This window comes from Fusarium oxysporum, chromosome IX (genome assembly GCF_013085055.1).
Source record: "Fusarium oxysporum Fo47 chromosome IX, complete sequence".
In the NCBI taxonomy this organism is placed as follows: Eukaryota; Fungi; Ascomycota; class Sordariomycetes; order Hypocreales; family Nectriaceae; genus Fusarium; species Fusarium oxysporum.
In genome coordinates, this window is record NC_072848.1 from 336,269 (window position 1) to 353,743 (window position 17,475).

Sequence of the window (17,475 nt, forward strand, 5' to 3'; positions counted from 1 at the left end):
GGGTTGTGGGCTCCTAGCCAATCGGCTTGAGTCTACCCGACGGCCAATGGGAACCTCGTCAGCCATCTCTCCGCAGGTACGCGCGGCTCGGAAACCGACTCCCTCAGCAGTCTCCCATTCTATGCTTCCAGGGAAGCGAAATGGCTCCCGAAATCGGGGCCGGACCTTGGTGACATGATATCGCCGGAACGTTCAAGTCCCAGAAGCCTCTCGAGGGTAGACTCAAGTGGAGTACAACACTGTAGCACGTGGGCTTTGCGTGTATAATATCTGACCCAAAAGAAGCCTTTCACTCCCCCCATCTTTTCAAAGATCTAAAAGCCATTTTCTCTCATCATGTCTGCATCAACTCCCAGCAGAACCTTCCGCCTTCTCACTGTCAACAATGTGCCTGAGAGAGCCAAGAAGGTCATTGGCCAAGTTGTTGAGGAACTCAAGACTCGCTACAGAATCGAGCATGTTGGCAATTGCTTTGGTACGTTTGGCAGGGCCGCATCACTGGATGGTTAGATAATCCTAGAGGCGATGTTGACAAGCGTTTCAGATAAAAGCGAGGTAGCATCTAAGGTGAAGGAGCTCAAGCCAGACATTCTTGTGCGTATCTTGACAGCCACCACAACTTCATTTCCAATTCATTGCTAATATCCTGCAGTGCTGCGCTTCTATGTGGACGGAGGAAGAGAGTACCGAGATGAGGGAGACAGCGAAATCCATCATCCCTGGAATCAAGACATACGCTATACCTCAGGGGTTGCAGGTCGAGGGTGGACCTCAGGCTGTAGTTGAGCATTTAAAGGAACAATTTCCTCTATTGTTGGATAGTTGAAACCAGAGTCATGACGGTACTATTATTAGATGGTCTTTATGAGGGTTTTCTTTCCATAAAAATAACAGCAACAATTGACAACTTATTCAAACACTTATACATCATATCTCAATAACAAAAGAACGGTGAGCCTTCTATTACATCAAATATTGCCACTATTAAGTGTTCTGGATAGCGATCCATAAACTAGATTAGACATGAAATGACAATTATGGATCATTAAAATGTTCTTTTCTTTAAAGTTAGGATGTCATGTTTTATAATATAAAGAGCTCAGAAACAGAAAGGCTATGCTTAGTTCGATATGTACCTGGCTGTCATGCTACCATTCCAAGCGATCATTCATTCTGGAATATACTCACCAAGGTACCAATATACGGCAGGATCTCAACATGGAACTCGTCTCCAGCGTCAAGTCTCTCCTTAGGTGTTCTTCCCATACCCACTCCTGCAGGGGTTCCTGTAATAATGACCGTGCCAGCAGGCAGAGTGGTGCCCTGCGAAAGGAAGGCAATGAGCTGGGGAATCCCAAAGATCAGGTCACTGCAGCCCGATATTAGCTTAAGAGATCTGTTTAACCAGTGACGAAAACCTTACTCAAGCTCGGATTCTTGCATGACCTTTCCGTTCTTCGATCCTCGAATCCTGAACTTGGTAGGATCTGGAACCAAGTCTTTAGAGACAAGTGTCGGCCCTATGCCGGCGGTCAGTATCAAACATGTATTGAACTCCGAGCAGAGAAAGGATCACGTACCGATTGGGCAAGCACCGTCGAAACCCTTGGAAAAGTTCCATTGGCTCTGGGCAAGCTGGCTTTCACGACTTGAGACGTCATTGCACGCAGAATATCCCAAAACGTACTCCATTGCCTCTGCCTCCGAGACATTCTTGGCGGTCTTACCAAGGATAACAGCGAGTTCTGATTCAAAGTCACTAGTACCATCCTTCTGCGAAATCTTAGGAATAAGAGTCGGCGTTGGCCAGGGGTCTCCAAGCGCGGTACTCGGCTTCATAAACATTGTGGGGATTGGCGGCAGCTCCATTGACACTTCGTCCGCATGTCGCTTATACTAAATGCAAATAGTGTAAGTAGTCTGTTGCATCCATCTGACAAGTCAAGAGCTGCTCACATTTAACCCGATGCAGCGAATAGTGCCAACTTCGTTAGCCGCCAGCGGCGAGAATATCTTGTGAATGATCTCAACCTTTCCAGTGCTCTGGCCAGGATTTAAAACTGACGTTCCTGAAAAGACGTCGACCTGGACTTCAGTGTCATTACGGAGAGCCAAGCCGACATCAATTTCGTCTTTCACAGGCTGTCCGATTAGGATACCTGAAGTGTTTGATCTCGGCGCAAAGCGGACAAGACCTGCATTGGTCAGAATGTTCACGATCTGGATATTTCGCTTGTTCAATAAACTCACGTTTGAACAGATTTGCAGACATCTTGAGTTAGGAACTTGTTGTTGTGAACAGGTGGCTCAGAGTTCTGACAACAATTGTTGCCCTCTTTATTTGTCGCCGATTACAACAGCATTCCGCTCCCATGCTTGGAGTAGTAGGAAGGAAAATTTGGGCTCATCCAATCAGAATTTAATTACCCGAACCCGACTCTGAGCTGGGGCAGGTTATCATCGTTCCGATTGGACGACCGGGATGTTTTGGAGTCGCGCTTGACTAATTGAAGGAAGTATATGTATTTAGGTAGGGAATATGTAAAGTCATCCACTTTGACCTAGTACGACAGCTTCACATCACAAGTCAACTTCCAACCAGCCCCCAATCTTAATAGACAATGTCTCCAAGCAATGAGAACGTCTTCACAGATGCCCATCAAACTCCCTTTCGCGAGTTCATTCCTGATCTAAGCATTGACAGATTCACGTCTATGCGCAAGCAAGATGCTTATGAATATGCACACGCCTTCAAGAAGAACGGGAATCCCCCTTGGCTCCACGGGTTGTATCTGCATTGGAGAGAGCTACTTACCGAGCCGTACAAGGGCGTGACAAACGACGGTTGGTAACAAGCCATATTTGCCGAGAAAGGCCCGATTATACTGATCTGCAAACTACCCTAGGCAATGTTCGGGGAGACCTGTATAAGCTTGAAGACGATGATGTGCCAATTGAAAAGATAGTGAGAGCCGCCAACTTGGTCATCTCTAAGATGACACAAGAGCAAAAGACACACTCTCACTATCACATTGACTCTCCGGAATGGAGGACTTGGTCAAATCCAGAGTTTCTGCTAAGCCCAAAGGGCATTCGTCTCGACGAGATAACCCAGGATCTCCGCGAAGCAGTTATGGGGCTTTTAGAGGCTTCACTATCTCCCGAGGGCTATGAGAAGGCCGTTGCCGCTATGCGTATCAACGGCTTCTTAGGCGAGATTATCCAGGTTCCAACCATCATGAATGAGTTTTCTTATAACTTTGCTTTCTTTGGCATGGTCTCTTTGGAAAGTCCTTGGGGGTTCTCGTTCTATGGTCATCACCTCTGCCTAAACGCCTTCTTCTATAAAAGACAGATGATTCTTTCGCCCTGGTTTACAGGCGCCGAACCAAACATTATTGACGAAGGCCAGTTCGGCGGCACGCAGATCATGAGACGTGAAGAGAGCTTGGGGCTCCAACTTATGCAGAGCCTTCCTGAAGAATTCCAGTCTTGCGCGCAGATATACCGGCTAATGAGGGACCCAGCGATGCCCCGAGGCCGCTGGAACCACGATGATCAGCGACACCTCTGCGGGGCATATCGCGATAACCGAGTTGTCCCATATGAAGGTGTTCATGTTTCCGACCTACCGGTGGAACTGCAGGATCTCGTTACTCAAATTGCTTCGGAATACCTGCTATATCTCCCCGAGCAGGCACGCAGACGTCGTCTATCACAAATCCGCTCTTGGTATCATGAAACTTATTTTTGCTGGATTGGCGGCTTCAACGATGACGACCCTTTCTACTATCGTCTTCAAAGCCCTGTAGTCATCATCGAATTCGATCATCACTCGGGCGTTTTCTTAACAAATAAGGAGCCGAAAAGATTTCACATTCACACTCTGTTAAGAATGCCCAATGGAGGAGATTATGGCATGGCTCTTAGGCCACAAATCACAGGCAAAAATCAGAATTATGAATGGGTAGGAGGGAGCTAGATCCGATATTGTGTATTTACCATCATGATACAAAAGTAACCAATTTCAATCGAGGCAAGACTCCAATCAAACACTTAGCCCATCGTGTTACTATAGTGAAACAAGGTTTAGGAACTTAAATCTCCATTGAAAATGTTTTTTTGAATACATCGAATCCATTATCTCATAGACTCATACCGTCTCCTCACTGACTGGAAGCCTGTCGTGGCGTAGTATCCAGTGCATGCAGCCAGATAGGTGTCACCGCAGGTGGCATACTTGATACCTCTCCTCGCCTTGCATTTCCGAACCTTCGGGAGCAATATGTCCGGCCAGATAGATCCCTGGTTTCTGGCTAGAATGTTTTCCGTTAGAGCTATGTTGTAAGCCCCTACCATATGCTTTGCTGCTAGAAAGATGCCGATATAGCCGTTTGATTACGTAGCTCTGAAGCCAAATGCGGGGAGAGTCCAGTTCCCCAGATAGATTATTAGTCTACCCCGGTTCCCCAGACTTGAGATTCCTACCACCGGCTTATCAGCTTCCGACTGGTCAGTATCCGCTCAGGGGTAGATCACTGCCTCCATTTTGCATTGCAAGATGCGGTATGGGGTCTCGAATCTCCAGGGTCTCGTCTTATAAAGAGTGTCTGAATCTAAGTCTTGTTCAATAGTGGCCACCAGTACTGACTATCTGGCAGTCCCAAGACATTGCATCAGACTCTCCCCCTCAAGGCGAAAAGACCATGGCGAAACCAGTGGTAGATCACTCCGAGCAACATGTGAGTAGTATCCTTCAATCCCTTGAATTTGCATCGTCGTTTTATTAACATTTACATCAACAGGATGAGAACAACTCGGTTGATTTAGGGAATTTGGATGATAATATCGAGACTTTTGACCATCCGAAATGGAAGGTATGTTTTCGAACCCCATGAAGCACCTACAAGAGATAGATATCTGATTCATCCTCCGCACTCACAGAGAACGGTGAACTTACTCCTCGTGTCACTCCACTCTATGATGGCAACATTCTCTGCCGCGGCAATCCAGTCGGGCTTTGTCGATATTGCTGAGGATTTTCAAATCAGTGTTCAGCGCGCTAGCTATCTTACATCGCTCTTCATCGTGGTTCTTGGAGCCGCACCGTTGTTATGGAGACCACTTGGACAGACCTACGGCCGCCGCCCGATCTTTCTCATCTCTCTCATCGGCAGCTTGGTCGGTAATATTGGCTGCGCAAAGTCCCCATCTTATGGTACCATGGGGTTATGCCGAGCCATCACGGCGTGGTTCATCTCGCCTGCAGCGTCACTCGGAAGTGCCGTCGTGGCGGAGTCCTTCGCAAAAAAAGATAGGGCGAGATATATGGGTGTCTGGACGACAATGGTGACCTTGGGAGTTCCCCTGGCGCCCTTCATCTTTGGCTTTGTTACTGTCCGAGTTGGCTATCGCTGGACTTATTGGATTCTGGGCATAGTGAGCTCCCTATTTGCCAAAGCGCCTTGTTCGCTCATTCGAAACGTACTAACCGCGTCTAAAGATCAACGCAGTCCAGTTCGTCTTGTTTTTCTTTCTCGGTTTAGAGACTAGGCACGTTCCAGGCCAAGCAACACTAGGGAAGTCAGAATACTTCACATTTCGCCGAATCGACCCGACCCCTATCAGGCCTGTCGACTTTATCGCGCCTTTGGGTCTTATCACTCGATGTAACGTTGTCATCGCTGCCGTGTCCTATTCCACGGCATTCCTATGGGGTAGTGTGACCACGACGTTTGAGATCCCGCAGATCTTTCCCGAGACTTATGGCTTCAACAACCAGCAAGTTGGTCTCCAATACATCGGCATCATACTTGGTACCCTGATCGGCGAATTTGCCGGAGGTTTCTTCTCGGACCAATGGATGTGGCGCCGGCAGCGACGAGGTCGCAAGTCTGAGCCAGAGTATCGACTGTGGCTAAGCTACTTTGGATACCTCCTCGTTATTTGTGGTGTTGTTGTGTTTTTTGTTCAGATTGCCAAGTCTGGCACCAAATGGAACATTACTCCGATTATCGGCGCTGCCATTGCAGCTGTCGGAAACCAGATCGTAACCACTATTATGATTACATACGCCGTCGACTGCTATCCATCCGAATCAGCAGCAATCGGCGTGTTTATTACCTTCATCCGACAAACATTGGGTTTTATTGGCCCGTTCTGGTAGGTAATTGGAATAGAACCTGGAATAGACAAGCACTAATATACTTCAGGATTCCAGAGATGCTACAAAATACCGGGTACTATGCGAGCTGCGGGATTATTACCGCGTCGCTAGTTACTGTTTCGATTATTCCGACTATGCTATTGCAGGCCAGAGGACATAAATGGCGGGAATGAGTATTGTTAAGAGTTAAGTAGGACCAGGCGAAGTAATAGAAGGTAATAAATCTAAAGGGTTTCTCGCGCAATCGATCCATGCACTGATACTAAATAGTTTAGAAAGGATTGCTCTTCTAAGATGTATCTCAAGTCCTTTCTCTTAATAGTAACTTAGTTTCTTACTTCCCGCCTAATAGTCTTCTCTCTTAGCGTTTCTACCACATCTATCTTCAGCCTCTGTGCAGTTTTACGTAGAAGCTCATCTCGAGCTACGCTAAGCCCCTCGCTATCAAGACATTCGGGAAGTCGCCAATTTCGATGCAGGTTATTGTGAGACGAGCGAACAACCGGCTTGTCGGTCTGAAGGGCTTCAAAGTAGTATTGGCATAGTCGACGACCGGACTAGTGATATCCCATCGCATCCTCGGTCGCGACCGCGGAGAGAAGCTCACGAACCGCTTTGAGCGCTCTCTTGAGGTCGAATTCACTGAGTGCGACTGTTGTATCCTCCCTATCTACAGTAGATTCATAGGTCTTACTCTAAGTAGATCCTATATCATAACACCGTTGCTAACCCAGCTATCCTACTAAAGTATTTAGCTTCCTGGTCTCTGCAGAACCCTAACCAACTGCATTAACGCCGTACTCCTCACTGCATACCTCCCCAACCTTGCCCATCGCAACTAGGCCATGATCTAAAAGGAAATTATTAAGTAAGAATTATCTTGAGATTTTTTAATTTTAAAAAGTGTTTTTTTAAAATTATCTTTCAACCTTGATATACATAGGCTTAAATAGTCCCATTATTTGATATCAGTTCTCTTTAACTTTCAGTTTATAATAATTATAAGAGTATTTATATATATACTTACTCTTTTTAAGTAAATTACAATAGCCTAATTTATAAAAGTCTTAGGTTTAGTAATTCTATAGTACTCTAAATACAGGGTAGCTACTAACTATATATGTTTTTTATTAAGAGATTTTCTTGAAAAAGGTTAATATGCCTCGGATTCGCCACTTATATAATTACCATCATTTTCGAATCTGCCACCCAGAAGCATTACCTATACCTAATGTCTGACAGATCATCGCGCTCGTTCCCCTGCCGAGTGATTTTCGAAATTCAACTTTACCCTCTTGCAAAGTGGGGAGAAAGAATAATTCGGCTAACCAATCAATGGAATATCTTAGCGACAGCCAAATACTCCTCCATACCGGTCCATATCAAAGCCGTAACAAGGTCATAACGTGTTAATCTTCCCCACGTAATCCTGGGGAACACCCCCGATGTGGAGATACGGGGTAAAAGGATCAGGTTGTCAAAATATATATTTTGATGTTTGCTTTCACCTTCATATGTTAAATTTCCCATCGCCTTCCAAGTCATTCTCTGGGATCTCAAGTCTCTGAACACCCGAGATTCGAAACATCAAGAACTCTTTTGTCTTATCCACTATACTATTCATTTCAACGCTTGGGTGCTCGCTGCCACCACCGCCAACATTATGGTAGACCGATACTTTGGGTTTAGGGGAACTCCTCTCCTAATATGGCTAACCGTGTGCTACACGGCTTCCATGGCCTCGTTTGCTTACGACCAGGCTGTTTTTAGTGCGTGCAACCTAGATGTCGTCACCAGGGCGTGCTTCAATCATGGAATCCTCTCGTATACGTTTGGCTAACTTACTCTTTGCAGGTGGAATTATTGTGTCCAAGGACTTCCTGCAGACCATGAACCATCCGGATGCCAACATGCAGGGAACTATCACCTCGCTTTACAATGTCGGCTGTTTCTTCGGTGCCGTCTCGGGTTCCCTCATAGGCTCATACCTAGGACGCAAGCGATCTGTTGTTCTGGGTACTACCGTTCTGGTAATTGGAGCCATCTTGCAGATCTCGGCGTTCAGTGTGCCCCATATGATTGTTGGGCGCTTAGTCGCTGGCCTCGGAGACGGTCTCAACACGGCAACTGCCCCCGTTTGGCAAAGTGAGACTACAAAAGCTGAATGGCGGGGCAAACTGGTCGTCCTGGGTCTGGTCGTCAATGTTGCCGGGTTTTCTCTAGCTAACTGGGTCACCTTTGGCTTTTCTTACTTGCAAGGCAGCATTTCTTGGCGGCTTCCTCTTGCCTTCAAATTGCTCTTCTGCCTTGTCATTCTCTGCAAATCCCCTTGGCTGCCTGAGTCTCCTAGATGGCTCATCTCCAAAGGTCGCATTGAGGAAGCTGATGTTCATAATGTTAAGAATGTTGGCACCGAAGGTGAAAAGGCTAAGCATACTGTATCTCACTCTGAGAACTAAAACTTGAATAAATATTATTCTTTTTTTTTCTTTAGGAAAGGTATTCATTTGGTTACGAGAAGATCCGCAAGGAGGCGCTTGAGCAACTTGATAACGTCTACTTCCCCGTCGAAGCCACCCAGACAGGCTTTATTCGCAACAAGGGCCTTTCAGCTACTACTCAGTTGATTGCGCTGATGGCTCGCCTCGTCGAGCAGCGTTGTTTGGCCAACGCTACGCTTCATGGACATTCTAAGGTGGCATTGAGTGGATCTATCCTCGAGGAAGCGCCTTTCCCGGAAGTATTGGTTGCTAAGGCGTACAGCACGGATAGAAAGAAGCTTGATCTTGTTGTCTATAATGGAAAAGAGACTGGAGTCTTTCAACTTGGGTTTGAGAGTTTGATTCCTGGTCAGCAGTACTCTGTCAGCAGTGGAGGTTCAGTCGCAGCTAATGGGGCCCGCAACGCGTTCATTGATGCAGAGATTAATGGAAGAATTCAGATCGTCCTGCAACCGATCGGATATTTACATCAGTAGTTACACTTTCTTAGACTTTATTCAAGTGGTTTGGGGATGACATCCTTCTTCTAACTGTTGCCCATCATAAATGTAACCAACCTCCTGCACCAACCCCCTATAGATACACGAATAGGAATCTAGTTTACAATCCAATCTTGAACCCGCCTGGCCAATGCTTCTGAAAAGTCCGAGAAGGATCATACTTGCGAGAGATCTGAAGCAACTTCTGCTTATTCTCCTTTCCATAGCCATCATAAATGTTCTGGAATCCGGCTGCATCTCCCATGTAGGTGAAAGGATCATAGATACCAGCCTTCTGGGTAGCATTAGCAATTGCCCAAGTCGTGTCCTCGATCCACTTGAACACAGCGTCATTGTGCTCATCACCACTCCACTCAACAACCTCTGCCCAAGCAATGTACGTGCCCTTCTTCTCGACATCCAATCCCAGGGCATTACCTCCGGGGTTGTACTTCTTAGAAGCCTTTGTCCAGAGAGATCCTAGAGGCTGCCAGTCGACAGAAATAAGCACGCGGTCCTTAGCGGGGAGGATCTTGTATAAGTCTGGAAGAGCGTCGAGGAAGCCATCGTTCACAATCTGTATGCCCTTGAGTATCCCTTCGTATGTTTTACCCGTAGTGGTGCCGGCGATGAACTGGTCGTTGATCTTGGGAGTGACAAGCTGGCCAGTCTCATCCGAGAATTGAGCAAGAGTCTTCTTCTCGAACGTGTTGGAAATAGCGGGAAGGTCGAAGAATGGCCTGAAGCACTCGGGTTCCGGGTTCGAATCGCTGTCGTAGAAGAGAATTGCGCCGCCAATAGTTGTCTCCTCATCAACTGCAATCACCTGAGGAACAATATGTGCGAGAGGGTCAGTATTGAAGGCCGAGAAATTTGCCACTGCCTGTAGTTCTGTCAGTCCTGATCAAGTAATTCCTTTATGGCGTCTCGTACCTTCAAGAACCCAGGTATATCAGCGACGCTGTAGATACCAGCGTAAATCTGATCCGATGGGAAAGTGGCGAGCTTGAACTTGGTGACGATGCCGAAATTGTTAGATCCACCCTTCAGAGCCCAAAAGAGATCTGGATGTGACTTTGAAGTGACTGATATGATCTTGCCGCTGGACACCACGAGCTCATACTCGAGTACGTTATCCGCAGCCCATCCTCGCTGGTTGCCATGGAAATTGATGCCTCCAGCCAGAAGCAGACCCGGTACACCGACTGGAGAAAGACGACCACCCGCAACTGCAAGCTTGTGCTGGCCTAGATAGCGATAAACCTGGCCCCAATCCAAGCCAGGTCCAACCCAAACCGACTTTTTGTCTTTGGCCAATTCGAGAGTTGTCAAATTGGACATGACGAGTAGCGGACCTCCGTCGATGTTATTAGCGCCTGCAATGGCCATGTGTCCGCCTCCACGCAGACCAAAGGATGTACGACCGGTGCTCATCAACTTGACTGCCTCAGCAACATGCTTTGCGCTGGTAGGGCGGAAGACGCAAGCTGGTTCTAGGATCTCATTATTAGACCAGAAATTTTGCGACTCGAACTCGTAAACTGCGTCTTTCGGGTAAAAGGTCTTGTCAGAAAAGGCATGCTTGAATGCATCGCAGCCAGACTCAGTCTTCTTTGCCGTGGTCGCAGGGCAGGCTGCCAGCAATAGCAAGCTGAGGACCGTGCTGCTCAGCATGACGAACAGCATAGGATGATTGACAATTGATGAAGAGGATGAATGATGAAGCCCATTGAGTTTGACCGCTACAATTGAAATTTTGATGGGATGGCCACGAGCTGGTTGCCGGATTAATTCGCGGACCTGCATGGCCCAGTATTTTAGGTGCTGTAGGTGCATCGGTTCATTTACTAGAGATGGGAGGTGATGATCCCTATACAAGGCCCAGAGACATGGACATGGAGTCGATGGAAGCCGCTGATTCGATGACTTACGGGCCTAGTCAGCCGCGGTAAATATTCAGCCCTACCCTATTGGTTACTGACAGCATTCAACTGAACAATCGGAAAACGGGCTAGATCAAGACCTGAAGATTACTAGAAATATAGGAATGGAATCCATATTTCGAGATGGAGACTTCCCTTGAGATGTTATTAGCGGCCGATCTAGCGATTTACTAGGGACGTGTTTCTAGCCTACTACGACTTTGAAGGAATCCAGAGGTATTTTAAATATCAGCTACTGCTCAGCACACGCCAAGATTCTCATGGAGACAGGGATATGCTCGATGTGATTAACGAAACTCCCCACCGTCGACGCGGAAAACTATTCCAGCACTAGCACCATGGGGCTCGTTGAAGCATATCTCAGCCAATAGGTTGCAGACTTGCTTCTTTGCATACTCACTTCCATACATCTACCATTGATCCAGGAATAGCAAAAGCGTGTCTATTAGTTCCTCCAGAAGTAGAGAAGAAAGCAAGTCCTTAGGCAGTTAGTATCGAGAAAATCAAGAAGGATACAAGGATAATGGATTTCATTTTATCTTGCCTGAAATCCGCAAGACAAGCAATATACTTCATGTAATAAGAAATATTAGGCTGGTTGACAATTTCATCTAGCGATAAGAACAGATACTTCCGCTGCTTTGTGACCTCTTTATCTGGGCAGAGATATTGATTGATCTGTTTCAGCATATAAACCACATCAAGTCTTGGCATCTAGGGTAGGGAAGATTAAACAGGCAGGGCGTAAGCACAAGTTCGTTGGTGCGCTGATCATGTTCCACAATGTCTCAGACAGTGCAGGGATTATCACGCGACGATTGTCATGTACAATTTTTTGATTCACGACTACGGGAATTGATTGCAGTCCGCTCAGGCAGGTTTTCAATTCGGAATTTTCTCCATCGGGTCAAGAGTATATTGCTAATTTCTATTTTGTAGCAGTTACAGTCAATTTCCAGACCTGAGCCCTATCAAGAGCTTCGCCCGTTTCACACTCGCCCGCTTCACCCTCAGCCGGCCACACAAACCTTTGATTTCGGGATTTGAATTGCAAAATGTGTGCGGGCAATCCACCGTCGCGCATCAAAGTGTGCTACAGTTTCTCTCGATGTCCCTTAATTTTAGATAGTACCCTAATGTTGTGCGCACACCGACATAAATTGCGACCTTGTTTGTGTTGCATATCACACACCTTCATCGCGAGGGTCTTAATTGAGGCCAAGGACCAATTGAAGATCAGCGCCATAATGGCTCGAGTGGAGCTGTCAAAAGGGCTTTCAACCTCTGAAGTCCAATAGAATTTCGTATTACTGGGAAATAATTTATCAGTTGGTAGACTTGTATCATATGTCCTCGCATACTTACTGGTGGCTTACAAGGGGGTGCCACCACATTGCGTGACGGAGCCCGGAGTGATTCTCAACCTTCTTTGGTCACGGAGAATCTTAGTAGTCAAAGGTATAAAACTTGATCAAAATAGTTTAAGATACTGTAAATAATGAAGAGTTACGTCTTGTGTGGCGGTGGAATATTGGCTGTCTTTTGTCGAACCAATCCCAGGGCATAAGCTCAATGTCATGAGAAAGAGGTTCATGTTATCAGAGACATGCAGGAAGTACAGCTAGCGAAATCCCAGCCCTCAAACCCTATTCTGGATTGACACGTCAATTGAGGGATATGCTTTTGACTATGGCTGATATGCATATAAGGCCCATTCGTCTCCTCTGCTCCTCCCCAGAGTCCCAACACCGGCTAAATCACAGCTTATTCCTTTCCCCGACTGTACCTAACCTATACCCGTCCTCTTTACAACCGGACTCGTGCCTTTTCAGTTGCTATCATGCCATCCAAGTTGTAACTCACCCGTCTAACACTCTCTTGATGCCGTTCTATAGAGGACGCCATACTGACTGACATGAATTGAAGAACCAATCCTGAGTGCCCCGCTGAGACAACCAATGAATCAATTCAGCCGCCGCCTCGCCAAGATAATGAGGCCACTACCGATCCTGACAATGCGACAACTACTGGTCATCCTTGCATGACAGTCGCTGAAAAGGCAGAAAGACAGGAACAAGACCTTGCAGGTATTGGATCTCGCTTCGACAACGATGAGATTAATGACCGCGAGTAGTCATGTTCTGTCTTTGAGAAGCTCTGCAGTTGGAGTAGCATGGGTTATAGCTAGGAATGATGACTACTGAATTGAGGTTATTCTTATCTTTGCATATAATAAACTTAAATAATACCGGTAACTGGTTGCAGCTCTTATGCAATGGCAAATCCGTAACCAATATCATATCCCCACTAATTATTATTAATTATTTTTAGCAATTTCAGTGTCCTTCATGTCTTAATTATGATCATAATATATAAATTATACATCCTGCCTGTCGCCTAAAGCACTAAACATTAACCTAGCTCCTAAAACCGGCTTCGCAATCTTGAAAAGGAGACTAAACAGGAGTCATAAATCTCAGATCGTACTGTTATTCTCCAGGAGATGGGTCATTCACTGACTATATATCCTTCTTCATTCTGATAGTCTGCCGGCATTTTCAAGATAATCCGGGCAGTCAGCGTTAGCTCTTAGCCAGATATAGCTCTAAATAACGCATCTTAGAACGCACGTCAGTTAGGATACTAAATGTCATTCAATAGGTCAAGGTAACTTTTCAGCTTCTCATCTGAAACAGATCTCACTGCTAACATTCTAATCATCATTCGACCTAATTTAATCTCCAAGATGGTCTAGGGCCTTTCGGCGCTTTGATGTATGTCACTACATACTGGTGTAGCGCTTTGAACGGAAGTTAATAAAAAATCCTCTTCAAACTCTATACGAAGAGACCTAAAGCTATCCGGTTTTATAAGAAGCTTTGTCTACTTCTGAAGGTCTGAAAACAGTCTTATGATGGGTTGACCTGAAGGTAAGGAAAGAGCGCTATAGACTTGGGGTATTAGAGTTGTTAATCAGGATTATGGAGTGATACTGAGTGATACTTTCTTCCATGGAAGACGAAATGTACCTCATACATGATTAAACTAAGGTCTATATGGCCTAAATATGATATGCGTATCTTTAGTTAAATAGTAAACTTTATTTAAAGTAAAAATAAATCAGGAACTAATCTCCCTACGGAGACCTAGGCTTAACGCTCTCTAAAGTTAGTGTGACCCTTCCAAACAAGCCCTTCTGCTTGTTAATAGGCAACTTATTAATCGTAGTCTCCCTGACAATTATTATTTGCATTAACAGCCTGCTGATGATTAAGTTTATATGGGAAATTTTATGGCGCTAGTAAGATATGGGTGTTGCAATAATTAAAATAGGTAAGTATTAATGATTAGCGTTTTAGGCGCTATAGTAGCTATAGTAAGTCTAAAATAGGTAAGAATATAAAAGAAATACTTGCAAATTAATTAATACTAATATTAATATATAAACTCGCGGTATTAGTAGGTATGCAGTGAATTCGCTTTGAGGTTATTTTCATTAATGGTTATTAGGCGACAGGGTTTGCGAACATGAATTAGTCTGCCATAACTAACCAGAGCGTGTTCTTGACTTATTAAGTTCAGCAATAGCTGTAGCCATATGTCTAGCCGCTATGAGTTAAGATTCTTTTAGTAAAAGGGGCGACCCTGGTCAGGTCTGGAGGTACCCTAGGCAGCATAACACGGCTAGGAAATAACATGGCGTTAGTAGGGGCATAGCAGGCGTCAAGTGAAAGAGGATTTCAGTAGAAGGGCTAATTATAATTAGATAGAAATCAATAGAATATATTAAGTAGGAAGTTTAAATATCAACAGATAGATAAAGAAGAAAAATAAAGAAGAAAAGAGAAGAAAGAAAAAAGGAAAAGAAAGTTAAAAAAAAAAGTAAAATAAATAAGTAAGTAATAATAACTATCTATAGGAATATAAATTTAGGGCTTCCTTCATTCTTCATAGATTAATAAAAATATATAATCCTATAGTAATACCTATTATAGGTCTTAATAGCTTCTATTATAATACTAATTACCGGGTTATAATCTGCTGCCTCTGCAGAATATACCTAGTTCTAAAATAAATAAGCTAAAAAAGTCACCTATCAGTGCACAGGCTCTGAAGTCATGGACCATTGGCGTTGATACCCATGACGAGGTTCCAATCATTATCATCCAACAGCGCCATTAGCTTCTGACTAGACTAACTGCGGGATCATCACCATCTCGGTCTTGATGAAAATGATATTTATTCATTATTAACAATAGGTGAATACTTTCACGTAATGATCATCGTATACTATCAAACTCACAACAAGAATCGTGCTGTGATACCCGTATTGCCCCAAGTTACCCCATGCGCCCCCGTGTTCTACTAGCTCTCCGGGGCTGGTATGTAAACAAACCATGAATCCAGAATGAGAGAAACCAGTCAAGCCATCAATTTGCTGTTGTTCTTTCCTTCTCTTTGCTGGAAAAATGGGTACTTCTTACAATTCTTTCCTCAATCTTCGAGGCCGCGCCTTGCGCCAAGCTCAAATCGGCTTCATTGCTGCGCCAGCGTTCATTTTATTTGGCTACAATCAGGCCGGCGTAGGCCCATTAGCGACACTGCAGAGCTTCGTTCATATCTTCCCCGACGTAGACACTGTCAACACGACCGGATCACTCAAGTCTCACGACTCAACCAGCAAAGGAGCTGTGATAGCTTCTTTCCAGATCGGCGCCTTGATAGGCTCTCTGTCTTGTCTCTTTCTCGGAGATCAGCTCGGTCGACGAAAAACAATATTCCTGGCTGCCGTTCTTACGATAATTGGTCAGATTCTCCAGGTAGCGGCTTATCACTTGGTTCAGTTCGTTGTCGGCCGTATTATACTTGGAATAGGAATTGGTGAAATTAGCGTCGTGGTACCGATTTGGCTTTCAGAATGCTCCCCTGCATCGCATCGTGGAAGAGACGTGGTGGCCGCTGGGATATTCATGTGTCTCGGCTATGCCTTGTGCAACTGGATCGACTACGGGTTCTACAACCTACCCACGTCAACCTTGCAGTGGCGGCTACCACTGGCTGTGTATATGCCGCTTTCATGTCTCATTCTGGGAGTCATCATGTTCATGCCCGAATCTCCAAGATGGCTGGTCCAAGTAAACCAGGCAGAGAAGGCCACCGCCACATTGATGGCACTTAAGAATCGTTCCGAGATCGACGAAGCCATCAGCACCGAGATCGCGCAAATCGAATCGTCACTCCAGAATGCTCGACAGGAGCGAACCTCTCTGATGAGCTTATTCTCCAAGAACAAAGAGAAACTTGGTTATCGCTTTTTTCTGTGTATATTTCTACAGTTTGTGCAGCAAATGTGCGGCGGAAATCTCATCTCAACCTACGCATCGACAATTTTTCAAGACAACCTCAGCCTTGGCGTAAGCCTTTCTAAGATTCTGGCAGCGTGTGCTCTGACTTGGAAGTTCCTCAGCTGTTTCGTCAGCTATATTGCAATCGACAGATGGGGCCGCCGTGCGGTCTTTATGATTAGTGGAGCTGGCATGTCTATGTGTATGACCTGTTTGGCTATTTGTACCAGTTTTCCCTCCTCGTCACACTCGGCCTCGATCGCTTCAGCTTTTTTCATCTTTCTTTTCAACTCATTCTATCCGATCGGATTCCTTGGAGCTAACTTTCTATACTGTAGTGAGGTTGCGCCTGTTAGGTTGCGAGTGGCTATGAACTCGGTCTCCACAGCCAACCACTGGCTGTGGAAATTTCGTCGTCACGATGGTCACGCCAGTCGCCATCGAAAACATTGGCTACCGGTATTATATCATATATGCCATCATATCAGCCTCGATACCCATCGTCGTCTTCTTCTTCTATCCGGAGACCATGAATCGCAACCTTGAGGCGCTCAATAATACCTTCGTAGAAGCGAGCACGGTCTTCGAGGTGGTTTCGATGGCTCGCAAGATGCCTACCCAGGAAATAGAGGATAGTTTATTCGATGGGAGTGCGCAGGACGGCAAGAAGAATCTGGAAGAAAAGGAATACGCATGAACAGCCCACAAATTTCAACAGCATCCAGCTTATAACGACATACCAAGATGCAAGCGTTTTGCACCAAGCTCTTCTCAGCCTGGCGTACATGGTTCCTGGGTTGGTTACATTTTCAACCGCCTCATTGTTATCACACAGTTCTACACGGGTTTCGCACCCGTCGACTATCAGTCTATGACTGGGCAGTGGGAGACCAACCTCACGCACATGATTGGAGAGGAGAGGATGGAAAGACAAACTTGGCCGACTTAGAAGAGTTTTCGCAAGGTCTTTTGTTAAGCGAGCGGCATAGCGATAGCCTTTAATAATGAAAAGACTGGAAAGGCCTGAGGGGGGTTGTTTAA

General features: G+C 45.5%; 7 protein-coding genes across 7 annotated transcripts; 5 read left to right on the forward strand and 2 right to left on the reverse strand.

The window, feature by feature from the left end:
- The first annotated feature begins 112 nt into the window (after positions 1-112).
- Positions 113-918, forward strand: FOBCDRAFT_230628 (uncharacterized protein). Its single transcript, XM_059609839.1, has 3 exons — positions 113-475; positions 545-594; positions 653-918. The coding sequence occupies exons 1-3, from the start codon at positions 337-339 to the stop codon at positions 824-826; spliced, it is 363 nt and encodes a 120-aa protein (XP_059465733.1). The 5' UTR covers positions 113-336; the 3' UTR covers positions 827-918.
- A 246-nt stretch (positions 919-1,164) lies between these two features.
- Positions 1,165-2,333, reverse strand: FOBCDRAFT_188856 (uncharacterized protein; the record flags this gene model as incomplete). The annotated part of the gene is made up of 5 exons (XM_031189377.3): positions 2,251-2,333; positions 1,957-2,195; positions 1,581-1,896; positions 1,424-1,520; positions 1,165-1,369 (listed from the first exon to the last, which is right to left on the reverse strand). The coding sequence occupies exons 1-5, from the start codon at positions 2,270-2,272 to the stop codon at positions 1,165-1,167; spliced, it is 879 nt and encodes a 292-aa protein (XP_031033362.2). The 5' UTR covers positions 2,273-2,333.
- Positions 2,334-2,621: 288 nt separating this feature from the next.
- Positions 2,622-3,987, forward strand: FOBCDRAFT_188860 (uncharacterized protein; the record flags this gene model as incomplete). The annotated part of the gene is made up of 2 exons (XM_059608667.1): positions 2,622-2,844; positions 2,907-3,987. 2 exons carry the CDS (start codon positions 2,622-2,624, stop codon positions 3,980-3,982), a joined length of 1,299 nt encoding a protein of 432 aa, XP_059467814.1. The 3' UTR covers positions 3,983-3,987.
- A 719-nt stretch (positions 3,988-4,706) lies between these two features.
- Positions 4,707-6,339, forward strand: FOBCDRAFT_144418 (major facilitator superfamily domain-containing protein; the record flags this gene model as incomplete). The annotated part of the gene is made up of 5 exons (XM_059608184.1): positions 4,707-4,742; positions 4,806-4,877; positions 5,014-5,439; positions 5,504-6,162; positions 6,213-6,339. 5 exons carry the CDS (start codon positions 4,707-4,709, stop codon positions 6,337-6,339), a joined length of 1,320 nt encoding a protein of 439 aa, XP_059467815.1.
- A 1,562-nt stretch (positions 6,340-7,901) lies between these two features.
- FOBCDRAFT_205934 (general substrate transporter) lies at positions 7,902-8,625 on the forward strand (the record flags this gene model as incomplete). Its single annotated transcript, XM_054706752.2, has 2 exons — positions 7,902-7,935; positions 8,021-8,625. The coding sequence occupies 2 exons, from the start codon at positions 7,902-7,904 to the stop codon at positions 8,623-8,625; spliced, it is 639 nt and encodes a 212-aa protein (XP_054562727.2).
- A 551-nt stretch (positions 8,626-9,176) lies between these two features.
- On the reverse strand, positions 9,177-10,820 carry FOBCDRAFT_188862 (uncharacterized protein; the record flags this gene model as incomplete). The annotated part of the gene is made up of 2 exons (XM_031189381.3): positions 9,177-10,029; positions 10,080-10,820. The coding sequence occupies 2 exons, from the start codon at positions 10,818-10,820 to the stop codon at positions 9,268-9,270; spliced, it is 1,503 nt and encodes a 500-aa protein (XP_031033366.2). The 3' UTR covers positions 9,177-9,267.
- Positions 10,821-15,558: 4,738 nt separating this feature from the next.
- Positions 15,559-17,131, forward strand: FOBCDRAFT_243173 (general substrate transporter; the record flags this gene model as incomplete). The annotated part of the gene is made up of 2 exons (XM_059610529.1): positions 15,559-16,846; positions 16,923-17,131. 2 exons carry the CDS (start codon positions 15,559-15,561, stop codon positions 17,129-17,131), a joined length of 1,497 nt encoding a protein of 498 aa, XP_059465734.1.
- Between the last annotated feature and the right edge of the window lie 344 nt (positions 17,132-17,475).

What these genes read in the sequence shown, in the direction of transcription:
- FOBCDRAFT_230628 (XM_059609839.1), top strand. Translation starts at nt 337, where the DNA reads ATGTCTGCATCAACTCCCAGCAGAACCTTCCGCCTTCTCACTGTCAAC. An exon ending in GCATGTTGGCAATTGCTTTG is followed by an intron (nt 476 to 544) that starts GTACGTTTGGCA and finishes CAAGCGTTTCAG; the next exon opens with ATAAAAGCGAGGTAGCATCT. An exon ending in AGCTCAAGCCAGACATTCTT is followed by an intron (nt 595 to 652) that starts GTGCGTATCTTG and finishes AATATCCTGCAG; the next exon opens with TGCTGCGCTTCTATGTGGAC.